The sequence below is a fragment of the Acanthopagrus latus genome, chromosome 3, assembly GCF_904848185.1.
Source record: "Acanthopagrus latus isolate v.2019 chromosome 3, fAcaLat1.1, whole genome shotgun sequence".
In the NCBI taxonomy this organism is placed as follows: Eukaryota; Metazoa; Chordata; class Actinopteri; order Spariformes; family Sparidae; genus Acanthopagrus; species Acanthopagrus latus.
Window position 1 is genome coordinate 886,114 of NC_051041.1, and position 16,946 is coordinate 903,059.

General features: G+C 42.5%; 4 protein-coding genes across 11 annotated transcripts in view; 3 read left to right on the forward strand and 1 right to left on the reverse strand.

The window, feature by feature from the left end:
- The window catches only part of LOC119017301 (zinc finger protein 501-like), a 108,126-nt gene that overhangs the window by 77,603 nt on the left and 13,577 nt on the right, over positions 1 to 16,946 (reverse strand). The gene's annotated exons all lie outside the window — the stretch shown is intronic.
- LOC119017285 (gastrula zinc finger protein xFG20-1-like) overlaps positions 1 to 16,946 on the forward strand; it is a 34,548-nt gene that overhangs the window by 13,756 nt on the left and 3,846 nt on the right. For 2 of the 8 annotated variants that reach the window (XM_037093904.1, XM_037093905.1), the window contains exons 2-3: positions 3,093 to 3,330; positions 4,469 to 6,395. The exons of 3 other annotated variants lie outside the window; for them this stretch is intronic. In XM_037093904.1, coding sequence (XP_036949799.1) covers positions 3,159 to 3,330; positions 4,469 to 5,424 — 1,128 coding nt within the window. In that variant the 5' untranslated portion in view covers positions 3,093 to 3,158 and the 3' untranslated portion in view covers positions 5,425 to 6,395. Of the gene's footprint in view, positions 1 to 2,796; positions 3,331 to 4,468; positions 6,396 to 6,545; positions 7,457 to 8,994; positions 10,800 to 16,946 lie in introns of those variants that run through there. 3 more of the 8 variants (XM_037093903.1, XM_037093898.1, XM_037093900.1) reach the window with 3 other exon arrangements.
- On the forward strand, positions 124 to 2,496 carry LOC119017309 (gastrula zinc finger protein XlCGF8.2DB-like). Its single transcript, XM_037093954.1, has 2 exons — positions 124 to 581; positions 736 to 2,496. Exons 1-2 carry the CDS (start codon positions 536 to 538, stop codon positions 1,728 to 1,730), a joined length of 1,041 nt encoding a protein of 346 aa, XP_036949849.1. The 5' UTR covers positions 124 to 535; the 3' UTR covers positions 1,731 to 2,496.
- On the forward strand, positions 13,026 to 16,520 carry LOC119017295 (zinc finger protein 691-like). Its single transcript, XM_037093929.1, has 2 exons — positions 13,026 to 13,274; positions 14,326 to 16,520. Exons 1-2 carry the CDS (start codon positions 13,103 to 13,105, stop codon positions 15,441 to 15,443), a joined length of 1,290 nt encoding a protein of 429 aa, XP_036949824.1. The 5' UTR covers positions 13,026 to 13,102; the 3' UTR covers positions 15,444 to 16,520.

The following is a 16,946-nucleotide window of genomic DNA, read 5'->3' on the forward strand; positions in this document are numbered from 1 at the left end:
CGACACCGGAAACTACTGGACGCTGTTTTCCAGCCTCAGGTCCAGTTACACAGAACAGGTCGGTTCTGATTACTTCTTATTCCCACTTTACACTTTATTACTTCTTTGTTGTCACACTCACAGCAGACATAGTACTGCTGGCCCTGCGATTTCCGCGTTCACGGAGTCGTGGAATCTATTTTTAAAAGCTAAATTGTGGAAGAGGAACGTACGTCTGAGGGAAACTGCAGGGAGGGAAGCAAAACTGGGTGGCACAACAAGCCCCCTCCACACACTGAGCCCCCCCTTCAAAACAATGTAAGCATGGCTCACGGCTCTGTGTCCATCGGCGAAAACACCGAGGAAGTCGACACTGACCCCTCAGTACAGAGCCGAGCAGATTTCTGTGTGAAGTTTTGTTTTGCAAATTCTGCCAAAACTCGACTGACTGGAAGCGTAAAAATACGTGCAGTGACCACGTACTGTCCAAAAGCCATGTGACCTGGAGGTCTGTCCAGGTGGACAGATTGGAAGTGGGAGACGGGGTGGGGGTGCCATGCAGCAAAGGTCCTCCAGCCGGGATTTGAACCAGCGCCCTCTGTGTATGTGGCACATGCTCTGAGCACTCAGCTACCTGTGCACCCGACTGACCCTCTTTTATAACGTGTTACACGTCGTGCAAAATGTCTCCACACATTTAAGAAAGTAGCAGTGCTGGTGGTGGAAATGTTAACAGGAAATCTTTCTTCTTCACAGACGTCCAGCAGCTGCTGGGGAGAGAAGAAGAGGATCCTCCTGAGCAGCAGGAGAGGAGCTCCAGTCTGGACCAGGAGGAACCAGAACCCCCACACATTAAAGAGGAACAGGAGGAACTCTGGACCCGTCAGGAGGGAGAGCAGCTTCCAGGGCTGGAGGAGGCTGATATCAAGGTCACATTCAGTCCTGTCCCTGTGAAGAGTGAAGAAGATGATGATGAGGAACCTCAGTCCTCACAGCTTCATCAGAGACAGACTGAACAGATGGAGACAGACGCTGATGGAGAGGACTGTGGAGGACCAGAACCAGACAGGACCTCAGATCCAGATGGATATTTAAAACCTGTTACTGATAATGAGACGTCACGCTTCTCTGAACCCGAACGAGAGACTGTAACACGACTCAGCTGCTCAGTTTGTAAAAAAACGTTTTCAAGCAGATCTAATGTTGTGACGCACATGAGAATCCACACAGGGGAGAAACCGTTCAGTTGCTCAGTTTGTGGTAAAAGATTTTCACAAAGATCACATCAGAATCGACACATGATCATCCACACAAGTGAGAAACTGTTCAGTTGTCCTCTCTGTGGCATGAAATTCAGACAACGGTCAAATTTGACAGCACACTTACAAGTTCATGGAGTAGAAAAACCGTACACCTGCTCCGTTTGTAAAGCAAGTTTCACTCGCAGAGACGGTTTGAACGTACACATGAGAAGCCACAGTGGAGAGAAACCCTTTAGTTGTTCAGTTTGCGGTAAAAGTTTTGGAGATAGGTCAACAGTCATGGCTCATATGAATAGTCACACAGGGGAGAAAATATACAGTTGTTCAGTTTGTTGTAGAACATTTGCACGACACGGAACTCTGAGACGACACATGGCTACACACACACAGGAGAAACGATACAGCTGCAGCGCTTGTAACAAAAGTTTCACTCGACTTTATACTATTAAAATACACAAGTGTGTTGGTCAGAGAAGTCAAAATACATGAAGTGACAGAGATGTTGGTCGGTCCAACTTTTGACTGACTGATGTCTGTGTTCGTCATTCTTACTAAACTTGACGTTTTCAAACTGTTTCCACTGAGAGAGTTTTGAGTTTATTGTCAGTTTTCTTGTTTAGATATGACTGTTAATCCTCTAGAAACAACACAGTTATATTCAGGGGTGGACCAATGCGGCTTTTTCAGATCTGATATCCATTATTAGAAATGAAAAAGACTGAAGAGACTGAAAACTGATATTTGGGACTTCTGTTCATTTGCAGTAAAAATGGAAAATCTTTGTCTCCAAATTTTAACCAACCAGTGATAAAATAAACCAAAGTACAATTTGCTCAAGTTCTGCTCTAGAATACAGTTTTCAGATATTTGAGTATTATCTATTTTCAACTACTTCATAATTCCTCTCTAACTACAATTATTTAATAACTTCTCTCATTTTGCAAGTTCTAACTTCCCAACAGCAGCTAGAGTTTGCAGCAGTTAGCTGTAACTCTGGTGATACACTGACCCCTGTATTTAACAGCTTCAACATCTGGCCAGTTCACATACTGCACCTTTAAAGTTGACGATTATCGCTCCATGTATGTTTGTTCATCATTGCTTTTGAATTCTAACGTAGTTAATAGAATATTTCAAGTTCATTTCAAGGTTCATGTCTGTCAGGGCATTTTGTGAAATTATCATAGTGTTTAAAAAAAATGTTTTAAGAGTCATTGTAACTGATAATTATAATTAAAACTGTGTAACATCGTGATTCTGTGACACTGATATTTTCTGAAACTGTAATCATACCTTGACAATCTCGTTCTGTTGCAGCCAGACCAGGATATCAGTAACTGTCAAAGCACTCGGCTGATGCAGGTTCTTCTCGAGGAGAGACTGAAGAATTAATGTGGTTATCTTCCTCAGAACATGGCTTTCAGTTTCTGAGCGGTTCTGTTAAATCATTTCAACATTTGTCTGTTGCTGTTCCACAGAGCTAATATAGCTAACTAATGAACCACCGGAAGCTGTTACGTAAGGATCAACTGCGTTGAAACTTTACATGTTTCCCCCCGGACTCATTTCCTGTTACACAGGGGTGAAAAGTTAAGTTAGCGTGCTGCTTTTAGCACAAAGAGTCCTAAAGGAACACGGCCACAAAAAGTTCGTCAGAGCAGTTGACTGTTTACAAACTGTTTTACACGGAACCAAAGAGTCCAGATGTCCGAACAGACTCTGTGTCTTTCAGTTTATCTGAACATGTCGAACATCTGAATTATCTCCTGGTGTCCGACGAGCCCGAAGAAGTTGAGAAACTAAGTTAGCTTGTGAGCAGGAAGTAGACGGAGCCGAGCGGACTGTAAACACATCAGAGTGAGCAGACAGTTTTTAACGGAGTGTTTCTGGAGGGAAAGTTCGTGTGAGTCAGTGAAAATGTCTAAAGTCCAAACGCTGAGAGTTGTTGTGAAGCAGCGACTAACTGCGGCTGCTGAAGAGATATTTGAGCTGTTTGAAAGAACGATAGCAGAGTACGAGGAGGAACTGTGTCGACACCGGAAACTACTGGACGCTGTTACCGAGCCTCAGGTCCAGTTACACAGAACAGGTCGGTTCTGTTTACTTCTTCTTCTCACTTTACACTTTATTACTTCTTTATTGTCACATTCACAACAGACACAGTGAAGCTGGAGCTCTCTGATCCACCAACACTGTTCAGACAACTTGTATGAAAAGAAAAGAAGTGAAAATGAGATTTAATACATAATGTCAAGACATCAATAGTGGAATATACATAAAAACATGTATAATACTGTAGTAATAGTATTACATATAATGTAAGTGTGTTATTAACATTAACACAGCCTCTGCTCCTGGAGGTCTGTCCAGTGGACACACTGGTAAACCAAACTCCATTAAAAAAAAACAGCTTTTTTAAGGTCAGATCTTATTCTTTCTACAAAATATTAAAGACTCTTTTTTTTGAATAATTAAAGTGTGACTTTATATTAACACAACACAGTAGTTCAATCAAATGTTGCAGAGTAATATATGTTTCAACATGTTCTTCACGCTTGATTATCCTTTTTGACATCAATTATTACCAATTATCATTAATCACCAACGACTTACTATGTTTAGATTATACTGCAAAAAGCTGCATCACACCAATTTTCTATAATTTTCCAGACTTTTCTTGTTCTTCTTATATCTGCCTTTACTCACTTACTTAATAAAAGGGGGTAAAGCACACAAGCATTAAATGCAGAGAACATGATCTGCTTGTAGTCTGTTTTCGTTTGCATGTCTTTCAACAGGCCTGAGTGGTTAAACAGCCGTGATCTGTACCAGCGACAGACACTTCATCTATCACAAGATAACAATATAACAAGTATGAGAATGGGAAGTTTAATGCCTTTTACACAAATGGTGATTTAAACACAGAGTGAATACGCTGCGGCTCATAAACAGTCTGTCAAATACCTTGATAATGGAGCGTTCCATGGGACGAGCTCTCCGTACGGCAGATTGATGATTCAGGGGGATAAAAGGTTGGAAGCCTCTGAGCAGGGTTGGTATTTAGTCATGTCCTGGTCCATTAAATAGAAAGACTAGAATATTAAATCATACAAAAAAAATCTGGTAACGACTGAAAGATTTTAGTTTCATCTCTTTTTCTAGCTGTATCGACCGGATCTACTTTCTAACGTGTTACACGTCGTGCAAAATGTCTCCACACATTTTAGAAAGTAGCGGTGACGAAGAGGATCCTCCTGAGCAGCAGGAGAGGAGCTCCAGTCTGGACCAGCAGGACCCACCAGAGCTGCCACACATTAAAGAGGAACAGGAGGAACTCTGGACCCGTCAGGAGGGAGAACAGCTTCCAGGGCTGGAGGAGGCTGATATCAAGTTCACCTTCACTTCTGTCACTGTGAAGATTGAAGAAGATGATGAAGAGGAACCTCAGCCCTCACAGCTTCATCAGAGACAGACTGAACAGATGGAGACAGAAACTGATGGAGAGGACTGTGGAGGACCAGAACCAGACCGGACTTTCAATTCAGTTAGTCATTTACAACCAGTAACTGATGATGAGACGTCACACTGCTCTGAACCTGAGATTGCTGACAAGGCCTCTGAATCTGAGACTGATCACAGCAGTGATTGGGAGACCAGGAAACCTCAGGTCCATTCAGAGCAACAAGGTTCCAGCTGCTCAGTTTGCAAAAAAACCTTTTCAAGCAGATCTCAGGTTGCGAGGCACATGAGAACTCACACAGGGGAGAAACCGTTCAGTTGTTCTCTCTGTGGTACGAAATTCACACAACGCTCAAGTTTGGCAGCACACTTACAAGTTCATAGAGGAGAAAAACCTCACACCTGCTCCGTTTGTAAAGCAAGTTTCACTCGCAGAAGCTATCTGAAGGTACACATGCGAAGCCACAGTGGAGAGAAACCCTTCAGTTGTTCAGTTTGCGGTAAAAGTTTTACAGCAAAGGGAAGCCTCAGAGCACATATCAGGACTCACACAGGCGACAAACCCTTCAGTTGTTCGGTTTGTGGTAAATGTTTTGCAGGAAAGGCACACGTCAGACAACATATGAGGACTCACACAGGGGAGAAAAGATGCAGTTGTTCAGTTTGTGGTAAAGAATTTTCACGACACGACACTCTGAGACGACACTTGACTACCCACACATAGGAGAAAAGATACACCTTCAGCGTTTATAACAAAAGATTCACTCGCTGTTATACTATCAAAATGTACTATTAAAGTTGACTTTTATTGCACCATGTATGTTTTTTCATCAATGTTTTTGAATTCCAATGTAGTTAAAAGAATATTTCAAGTTCTTATCAAGTTTCATGTCTGTTGGGACATTTTGTGAAATCATAATAAAGTGTTCAACCAAAAAAACCAAAACATTTTTTTAAAGTGTGATGGCTGCAGTAGTCACCCCACACTAAATAACACACTAAGGGTGGCAACTCAAATATTCTATTTACTTTTGTCAGGTTTCTTTACATAATACTCATGAACAAAGAAATAACTGGACACAACTTTAAGTTTCATATAACACTTTTTATTAGTAGTTTTGACAGAATGGTTTCCTTTTGTAGTGCACACATTTAGGTAACTTTTCTTGCCATTTTTTGACATTTGTTTCAATAATTTCATCAATTGTCTGGGAAGTTAACGTGATATTCTTTGAGTAACACGTTCCTGGCTGGCCAGTAAAAGGAGGCTAATGTGCATCAGCTGGTGTTGAACTGTTGGCTGTAAAGTGGACTGTACCATGGGCCTCCTGCATCACGGGGAAAGGCCCTGCTTCATGCTCTGATTGTTGGATAGTATTTCAGTGATTATTATTATTATTATTATATTAATGATTATTATTTTTCTTAAAGATCAGGTAGACTAAATATTAGTTGAGATTTTTGGGGGGTTTTTTTGTTGTTGTTTTGTTTAAATGGTTACGTCTTTGTCTGTTCCCCCCGTGTGTCTAAAATGGCCTGATGGTGGTTGCCTTTAGTCTGTCCTGAGTTAGGGTGTATTTGCTTTAGGTTAAGTACTGTTTAGCTAACATATTTTAGAGGCCCTGAACTGTATTGAATATTTTGTTAATTGATTATTTCCATTTTTTGTTAATAAAACTCATTTTTTGAAAATTACACGGTGCCTTCTTGTGCCTGCTAGCTCAGTCCCTGACAAAAAGTCATTGTAACTGACAATTATAATTAAAATTGTGTAACATCGTGATTCTGTGACACTGATATTTTCTGAAACTGTAATCATACCTTGAAAATCTCGCTCTGTTACAGCCAGACCAGGATATCAGTAACTGTCAAAGCACTCAGCTGATGCAGGTTCTTCTCGAGGAGAGGCTGAAGAATGAAAGTGGCAGGAGAGAGACTTTTGATGCAGGAGGGAGTTTCAGAAGGTTTGATGATGTTGTGCTGTTGTTCACTGGATGGCGGCAGAATCTTACTGAACTACATGCAGCAACAGGAAGCCGATTTACCACTTTGTAATGAACATTTCTGCTGATTGTTGTGATGGTTTTTAGTTTATGAGCTGTTCTGTATTTGTTCATTTTAACATCTGATTTGTCTGTTGCTGTTCCACAGAGCTAATATAGCTAACTAATGAACCACCGGAAGCTGTTACGTAAGGATCAACTGCGTTGGAACTTTACATGTTTCCCCTCGGACTCATTTCCTGTTACACAGGGGTGAAAAGTTAAGTTAGCGTGGCTTGCTGCCTTTAGCACAAAGAGTCCTAAAGGAACACGGCCACAAAAAGTTCGTCAGAGCAGTTGACTGTTTTACACGGAACCAAAGAGTCCAAATGTCCGAACTGACTCTGTGTCGTTCACTTTATTTGAACGTGTCAAACATCTGAATTATCTCCTGGTGTCCGACGAGCCCGAAGAAGTTGAGAAACTAAGTTAACTAGCTTGCAGGAAGTAGACGGAGCCGAGCGGACTGTGAACACATCAGAGTGAGCAGACAGTTTTTAACGGAGTGTTTCTGGAGGGAAAGTTCGTGTGAGTCAGTGAAAATGTCTAAAGTCCAAACGCTGAGAGTTGTTGTGAAGCAGCGACTAACTGCGGCTGCTGAAGAGATATTTGAGCTGTTTGAAAGAACGATAGCAGAGTACGAGGAGGAACTGTGTCGACACCGGAAACTACTGGACGCTGTTACCGAGCCTCAGGTCCAGTTACACAGAACAGGTCGGTTCTGTTTACTTCTTCTTCTCACTTTACACTTTATTACTTCTTTATTGTCACATTCACAACAGACACAGTGAAGCTGGAGCTCTCTGATCCACCAACACTGTTCAGACAACTTGTATGAAAAGAAAAGAAGTGAAAATGAGATTTAATAGATAATGTCAAGACATCAATAGTGGAATATACATAAAAACATGTATAATACTATGGTAGTATTACAGATAATGCATGTGTGTTATTTGCATTAACACAGCCTCTGCTCCTGGAGGTCTGTCCAGTGGACACGCTGGTAAACCAAACTCCATTCAAAAAACAGCTGTTTTAAGGTCAGGCCTTATTTCTTTAAAGTAAAACTTTAGTTACAACTTTAAAAAGGCTCTTTTTTAGTTGGGCAGGTGTACAGTGGTGATAAAGGGACTGAAGTGTGAAGAGTGTAAAACATCCTTCATCCTGAACTGTGATTCATACTGTAGAAATGTAGAATTTATATGATAATGTTGTGAAGCTTTTTTAATCCAGTGGAATCTGGTTTTGATGAGTCATTTTTCTTGTCTGAAGAAAATCCTGTTATGTATGAAGGGAATTGGTATTGATATGTACATCCATCACTTTTATCATACACTTTTGTCCAAAGTGACTCACAGTAGCCCCATTCACACAGAGAAGGTGTATTTTCTCTGCAGCGGCAGTTCACCAGTTCTCCGCCGTTGGTCATTCACACAGAGCATCTCCATCTTAAAGACAAACCAGCTTGTAATTCACACAGAAAGCCGGTGCTGCGGCTCCTGAAGAGGCGTGACGGGACACCTCATGATGATGATGTGTCCTTCTGTTAATCTAAACCTGCTGATGGTTTATAATCACATGGATGCTGTTATAATGATTGAGATCCTGACCCACCAAACATCCTGTAAAGTGACAAAGTTACATTTTGTGGTCTAAATGACATAAGGGCATAAGTGACATAATAATTGTTTGGTTGCTTTGGAGAGTTGGCGGAGGATCCCTGCATCCAAACAGTGTGAATGGGGCTGGTAATTCATTCATACATTCATACACTGATGGCGGTGGCTGCCATGCAAGGTCCCCACCAGCACATCAGGAGCAGTTTGGGGTTCAGTATCTTGCCAAAGAACGCTTTGACATGCAGACCAGGGGAATCGAACCAGTGACCTTCAAATAACAAGGTGCGGGCTCTACCTCTGAGTTAAAGCTGTGCTTAACCAAAAAACTGTGAGCGTCCTCTTGTGGCCTCATGGTCTCATCCAACCCGACTCTTCCTCACCTCTGCTGACGCGGGTATCTTTTCTCTGGAAACTCCTGTTCTTTCCTCTGCAGCTGGCCGTATGTTGTTGCATCATTCAAAATTATAAAAAATGACTGAGATGAAAGATTTTAGTTTGATCTATTTTTCCAGCTGTATTGACCGGCTCTAATTTCTAACGTGTCACACACACCGTGCAAAATGTCTCCACGCATTTTAGAAAGTAGCAGTGCTGGTGGTTGAAATGTTAACAGGAAATCTTTCTTCTTCACAGACGTCCAGGAGCTGCTGGAGAGTGAAGAAGAGGATCCTCCTGAGCAGCAGGAGAGGAGCTCCAGTCTGAACCAGGAGGAACCACCAGCACTGCCACACATTAAAGAGGAACAGGAGGAACTCTGGATAAACCAGGAGGGAGAGCAGCTTCCAGGGCTGGAGGAGGCTGATATCAAGTTCACATTCACTCCTGTCCCTGTGGGGAGTGAAGAAGATGATGAAGAGGAACCTCAGTCCTCACAGCTTCATCAGAGACAGACTGAACAGATGGAGACAGAAGCTGATGGAGAGGACTGTGGAGGACCAGAACCAGACCGGACTTTCAATTCAGTTAGTCATCTACAACCAGTTACTGATGATGAGACGTCACACTGCTCTGAACCTGAGATTGATGACAACACCTCTGAATGTGAGACTGATGATAGCAGTGATTGGGAGAGCAGGAAACCTCAGGTCCATTCAGAGCAACAAGGCTCCAGCTGCTTAATTTGCAAAAGAACTTTTCCAAGCAGATCTGATGTTATCAAGCACATGAGAACCCACAAGAGAGAGAAACTATCAAGGTGCTCAGTTTGCAGTAAAACATTTTCACAAAGGGGACATCTGGCTCGACACTTGCTTGTCCACACAGGGGAGAAACCATTCAGTTGTTCTTTGTGTGGTTCGAAATTCACACAAAAGTCGTCTTTGAATGTACACTTACAACTTCATGCACGAGGGAAACCATACACATGCTCAATTTGTCAGTCAAGTTTCAGTTTCAGAAGGCATCTGAGAATACACATGAGCACCCACGGAGAAGAGAAACCATTCAGTTGTTCAGTTTGTGGTAAAAAATTTGCAGAAAAGGGACACGTCAGAGCACACATGAATAGTCACACAGCAGAAAAACGATACAGCTGCAGCATTTGTAAGAAAAGTTTCACTCGCCGTTATACTATCAAAACACACAATTGTGTTGGTGAGAAAAGCCAAAATGCCTGAAGTTACAGAGATGTTTGTTGGTCCAGTTTCTTCTAGCATGACTGAAGTACTGAGGGCAACACTGATCAGTTAAAACTGTGATACAGAAGATAAAAGAGGACGTACTTCTTTTATCTCATAGGAAGTTGGGTATAGGGATGGGTACAGAAACCCGGTGTGATATTTTAAGTCTGTTTCCACAGAGACATTTTTGAGGTTATTGTGATTTTGCTGTTTAGATTTGACTGTTAACGCGCACCGCCAGGTCCAATGTACATCCAGCCGCCCATTGGCGAGCTCTTCCCTGTGTACACAGTGTTGTGTCTGCAGCAATATATCGTGGAATAAAAAGTTCAATATGCAATAATTCCACTTGAAAACATGAACAAATTAATTAAGATTGTCAACAGAATGTGAATACATACAAGTGTTTACATCATGATGTCTATGTAGGCTGTTAAGTTGCAGAGATATCTACTAAAGGTAACGTGCTAACAGGTATCCTTTATCCGTCCTGGTCCAAAGCTCCACTGCTGACAGCGTAAACACCAACAAGATTCTGTTGCTACGAGCTCCCAGTCTGGACCACCGCATGCACAACTTACCAAGCTATCTAGCTAACAGCGGCTACTGCTAGTAGCAGCTGTTGTTATGGTGACATGCTGGCCAGTTCATACATACTGAACCTTTTAAGTTGATTATTATTGCACCATGTATGTTTGTTCATCAGTGTTTTTGAATTTTAATGAAATTAAAAGATTTTTTAAAGTTCATATCTAGTTTCATGTCCGGCAGGATAATTTGTGAAATTATAATAAAGTGTTGATTCAGCCAAAAACAAAAGTAACCGTGTTCTCATTTTTTAAGAGTCATTGTCACTGATATTTATAGTTAAGTCTAATAAAAATGAATTGAGTCTGAGCCTCCAGAGGGTCCTTGTGATATGGAAGACGTCCTGCCTCGTTCCAGTGCCAAAGAAGCCGCAGCCCAGTGGTTTCTCAGACTACCGACCGGTGGCACTGAGGTCACATGTCATGAAGACCCTGGAGAGACTCGTCCTGGATCAGCTCAGACCTATAGTCAGGCCACACCTGGATCCCCTCGAGTTTGCCTACCAGCTCCGGAGTGGAGCTGAGGATTCCATCATCTACCTGCTGAACCGTGTCTATACCCACCTGGACAAGCCGGGGAGCACTGTGAGGGTGATGTTCTTTGACTTCTCCAGTGCTTTCAACACCATCGGGCCTGCTCTACTGGGTGACAAGCTGATGGCGATGCTGGTGGATCCTCCCCTTTGTGTATTGGATTGTGGATTACCTCACTGGCTGACCACAGTATGTGCACTTGCGGCACTGTGTGTCAGATGCAGTGGTCAGCAACACTGGGGCCCCACAAGGGACTGTCCTCTCTCCTCTCCCCTTCACCCTTTACACCACAGACTTCAGCTACCAGACAGAGTCTTGCCAGCCTCAGAAGTTTCCTGATGACTCTACTGTTGTTGGATGTATCAGCAAGGAGGAGGCTGAATACAGGGCTGTGGTCGACAACTTTATCACACGGTGTGAGCTGAACCACCTGCAGCTCAACACAACAAAGACTAAGGAGCTGGTGGTGGATCTGATGAGAACCAGGACACCAGTGACCCCAGTTTCCATCCTGGGGCATAACGTGGACATCGTCGAAAACTACAAATATCTGCGGATGTTCATCGACAATAAACTGGACTGGACTAAGAACACTGAAGGCCTCTACAAGAAGGGACAGAGCTGCCTCTATTTTCTGAGGAGGCTCCAGTCCATTAACATCTGCTGGACTATGCTGAGGATGTTTTATGAGTCTGTGGTAGCCACAACTGAACAAGCTGATCAGGAAGGCCAGTGATGTTGTCAGCAGTGTCAGACAGGAGGATGCTGTTAAAGTTGTGGGTGATACTGCAGTACGGCTCTCACCTTCTCCACAACACTCTGGTCAAACAGAGCAGCACCTTCAGCCAGAGACTGATCGCTCCTAAATGCACCACTGAGCGCCACAGGAAGTCATTCTTACCTGTGACCATCAAACTGTACAACTCCTCCCTCTGATGATCGACTCAAATGGCTATTTATATTACTCAAAACAACAAAAAACAAATCTACAAATTAATGCTACAACTATTTCACTGTATATTGTTTATATTATTTCACTATATATTGTTGTGTATATGTATATATTTCCAGTGTCTGCTTTATTTTATTTTATTTTATTGTCTACTTTAATATTTCATTTATATATTTATCTTTATCTCTTGTTTCCATTCATACTGTATTTCTATCTCTACTTTGCAGGGAGAATCTGTAACAAAAACATTCTTCCCCCTGGGATTAATAAAGTATTCTAATTAAAGTTGTGTAATATCCTGATTCTGTGAAACTGATATTTTCCGAGACTGTAATCATACCCGAAAGTCTCATACTGTTGCAACCAGACTGTGATTAAAGATTAAATTGTTTTATCCCCACTCAAGTTAGCCGGGCTAAACCGGAAGTTAGCAGGCTCGGTCAGCGGAAGTGGCCAGTGCGCACGCTCAAAGAGCCGGACAACACGGAAGATCCGGGCAATTTCATACCCGGGAATCTTTGGGCTTCAAAACGCCGCTGAGCTGCTTTCATATGAATGAACACGCTGAGTCCAGATGTGATATAACGTCCTTGGTTTTATCACTTGCGTCACATAACATACAATCACAGCGAACCACCGGAAACTGTTACACGTGGATCAACTACGTAGGGACTTTAGCTGTTTCCTCTCGGACTCATTTCCGATTACCCAAGAATCCGAAAGGAATTTAGCGTGGCTTGCTGCTTCCAGGACATAGACGGGGACGGAACACGGCCACAGAAAGCTCATCAGAGCAGTTGACTGTTTTACACGGAGCCAAAGAGTCCAAATGTCCGAATAGAGTCTGAGTCGATCAGTTTATCTGAACATGTCGAACATCTGAATTATCTCCTGGTGTCCGACGAGCCCGAAGAAGTTGAGAAACTAAGTTAACTAGCTTGCAGGAAGTAGACGGAGCCGAGCGGACTGTGAACACAGCGCACATCAGAGTGAGCAGACAGTTTTTAACGGAGTGTTTCTGGAGGGAAAGTTCGTGTGAGTCAGTGAAAATGTCTAAAGTCCAAACGCTGAGAGTTGTTGTGAAGCAGCGACTAACTGCGGCTGCTGAAGAGATATTTGAGCTGTTTGAAAGAACGATAGCAGAGTACGAGGAGGAACTGTGTCGACACCGGAAACTACTGGACGCTGTTCTGAAGCCTCAGGTCCAGTTACACAGAACAGGTCGGTTCTGTTTACTTCTTCTTCTCACTTTACACTTTATTGCTTCTTTATTAATTTTTCACATTTAAAATGTAGCTGTAACTTTACAAAGACTCTGCTTGTAATTGTGCAGGCGTACAGCAGTGATAAAGGGACTAAAGTGTAAAAAGTGTGTTGGAGCCATTTTAATGATGACCAGGGCGGTGCTATGTGGAATCAGAATAGTTTACTTAAAGGGATATTCTGGCATTAGTGTAATCCATGGTCTAACACACTGTGACACCGAGTAAAACCCCTCCTCCCCCCATAGATCAAGTTTTTCGACCGTGTGCTTATGTAGATTTTCCTCAGAAAAGACAGCACGGTAACAATACACTGCAGTCTATGTCTCCACCAAGGAACCGCTATCAAAAGGTCACTCATAGCCACAAATAATGCTCAGAACAGCACCAAACTTCAGCAACAGTACAAATAGAGTCTCAGCACATAGTTTGAGGCATCAAACGTCTGCTAGCTTTGCTGGATTTCTATTGGAAAGAGAACACAACTCATGTAAATAAATAACAGAATTGAGCATTTCTAACTGCACTCGGTAATCGACTTGTCAGGGCTTTCCCACAGCGAGCAAGCTGCTGCAGGAGAGTGGTGAGCTGTGTTCTCTCTTCCGACAAATCCGGCAAAGCTAGCAGGTGTGTGATGCCTCAAACTATGTGCTGAGACTCTATTTGTACTGTTGCTGAAGTTTGGTGCTGTTCTGAGCATTATTTGTGGCTTTTTGATAGCGGTTTCTTGGTGGAGGCGTAAACTGCAGTGTATTGTTGTTGAGCGGTCTTTTCTGAGGTTGCTAAAACTACTTAAGATAGCAGTCAGCAAACTTGATCTCTCGAGGGGGGATCTTACTCTGTGTCTTTAAGTGTTAGCATGTGGTGCCCCTAGAACCTTTTGTTAGTGGTGGCCAGATGGGGCCATTGAAAATCTAAGGATGGCACACCAAATTGCAAAATATCACACATTTTGGAAAGTAGCGGTGCTGGAGGTTGAAATGTTAACAGGAAATCTTTCTTCTCCACAGACATCCAGCAGCTGTTGGAGTGTAAAGAAGAGGATCCTCCTGAGCAGCAGGAGAGGAGCTCCAGTCTGGACCAGCAGGAACCACCAGAGCTGCCACACATTAAAGAGGAACAGGAGGAACTCTGGACCCGTCAGAAGGGAGAGCAGCTGCCAGGGCTGGAGGAGGCTGATATCAAGTTCACACTCAGTCCTGTCTCTGTGAAGAGTGAAGAAGATGATGAAGAGAAACCTCAGTCCTCACAGCTTCACCAAATCAAAACTGAAGAGTTCAGAGATGTAGAGCATTTTAAAACAGAAGCTGAAGGAGCGTTCTGTGGAGGACCAGAACCAGAACCAGTCAAGGACTCAGATCCAGATACTCATTCACAACCAGCTGATGACAAGACGTCGCACTCCTTCACATTCAGTCTTGACACTGTAAATAGTGAAGAAGATGAAGAGAAACCTCAGACCTCACAGCTTCAAACTGTACAGATGGAGACAGAAGCTGATGGAGAGGACTGTGGAGGACCAGAACCAGCCAGGACCATTAATTCAGTTAGTCATTTACAACCAGTGACTGTTGATGGGACGTCACACTGCTCTGAACCCAAGACTGCTGACAAGGCCCCTGAACCTGAGACTGAAGACAACGCCTCTGAATCTGACACTGATCACAGCAGTGATTGGGAGACCAGGAACCCTCAGGTTTATTCAGAGCAACAAGGTTCCAGCTGCTCAGTTTGCAAAAAAACTTTTCCAAGCAGATCTGATGTTGTGAAGCACATGAGAACCCACAAGAAGGAGAAAACATTCAGGTGCTCAGTTTGCAGTAAAACATTTTCACAGAGTTCACATCTGACTTCACACTTGCTTGTCCACACGGGGGAGACACCATTCAGTTGTTCTGACTGTGGTAAGAAATTCAAACAAAAGTCATCTTTGAATGTACATTTAAAACTTCATGCAGGAGGAAAGCCGAACACATGCTCAATTTGTAAATCAAGTTTCAGTTCCAGAAGCAATCTGAATGCACACATGCGCGTCCACAGTGAAGAGAAACCATTCAGTTGTTCAGTTTGTGGTAAGAAATTTGCACGAAATGGAACTCTGAAACAACACTTGACTACCCATGCATAGGAGGAATGATACAGCTGCAGAGTTTGTAACAAAAGTTTCACTCGCCGTTATACTATAAAAATACACAAGTGTGGTGGTGTTTAAGAAATGGTCTGTGATCAATGTGCTGTAAAGACAGGAGCAGGATGTGAGAGGAGGAGGGGAGACTGTCATGTTGCTTGAGGTGTCAGAGAGCCACATGTGGGGGACAATTGCTGTCCCATCTGTTGCATCGAAGAGACACTGTCCTGGGAAGGACAGGAAACACCCAAACATCAAAGCATCATTCTTATGTAAAGAAACCTGTTTTATGACTGTTGTAAATGAAGGTAACTTCCTACCTGTTCTGTACTTAAGTGTTAACATTTTAGAGTTTGGGAGAGAACGCTTTTGACTTCTCTCCACGCTGCGTGTTATTAAAGAGATCTGATTCATATGCTGAAGTCTGAAGTTCTTCGGAGACTTAGCAAATCTCAATCTCACAAAGGAGAATTTCCACTACAGGTGACTGCAGCCAAAATGCATCAAGTGACAGATGCTTGTTGGTCCAGTTTTTCCAGCATGACTGAAGGACTGAGGGCAACACTGATCAGTTAAAACTGTGATACAGATGACAAAAGAGGACGTGCTCCTTCTTTTATATCATAGAAATTTCGGTGTTATATTCTGTGTTTCATGTACCAGTTTATTAAATACTGTAGTATTGATAACCTCCAAAGTTAAACATTTTTTTTTTATCTATACTTTGTATTGTTTAGCTGTGTTTTATTATCACGTTGATGCATGTTGTTGTTTTCATTCTTATTAAACTTGATATTTTAAGTCTGTTTCCACAGAGATATGTTTGAGTTTTTTGTGATTCTGCTGTTAAGATTTGAATGTTAACACACACCGCCAGGATCAATGTGAATCCAGCCACTGTTGTGAATCTACGTCGACGCATGCTACGTAAACCAACGGATTTACATATTCAAATACGTCGATTATGTCCTGTATCAAACCAACCGTCTTCATATTGTAATTAAAGAAGCCGATGTGAACATAGAACCAAATGCATAAGGAGTGACAATAATAAAAGTACTGAGAACATCATATGAATACCCCTCTCTGGCCCTGTGATTCATTTAATTCAGTTTTTCATTTATAAGTGAATTAAGATTATCAGCAGAATGTGAATACATTATGATGTCTATGTAGGCTGTCATGTTGCAGAGATATCTACTAAAGTTAGCATGCTAATAGCTAGCCTTGATACATGCTGGTCCAAAGGTCCAGTGCTGACGGCATAAACACCAACATGATTCTGTTGCTATGAGCTCCCAGTCCGGACCACCACATGCAACTCACCAAGTGATTTAGCTAACGACAGCCACAGTTAGCAGCAGCTAGCTGTGTCTATGGTGACACGTTTGTTTTGAGTGTTCAGCAGCTTCAACAGCTGGCCAGTTCTTACATACTGCACCTTTAAAGTTGAAGATTATCACACCATGTATGTTTGTACATCAATGGTATTGAACCATAATG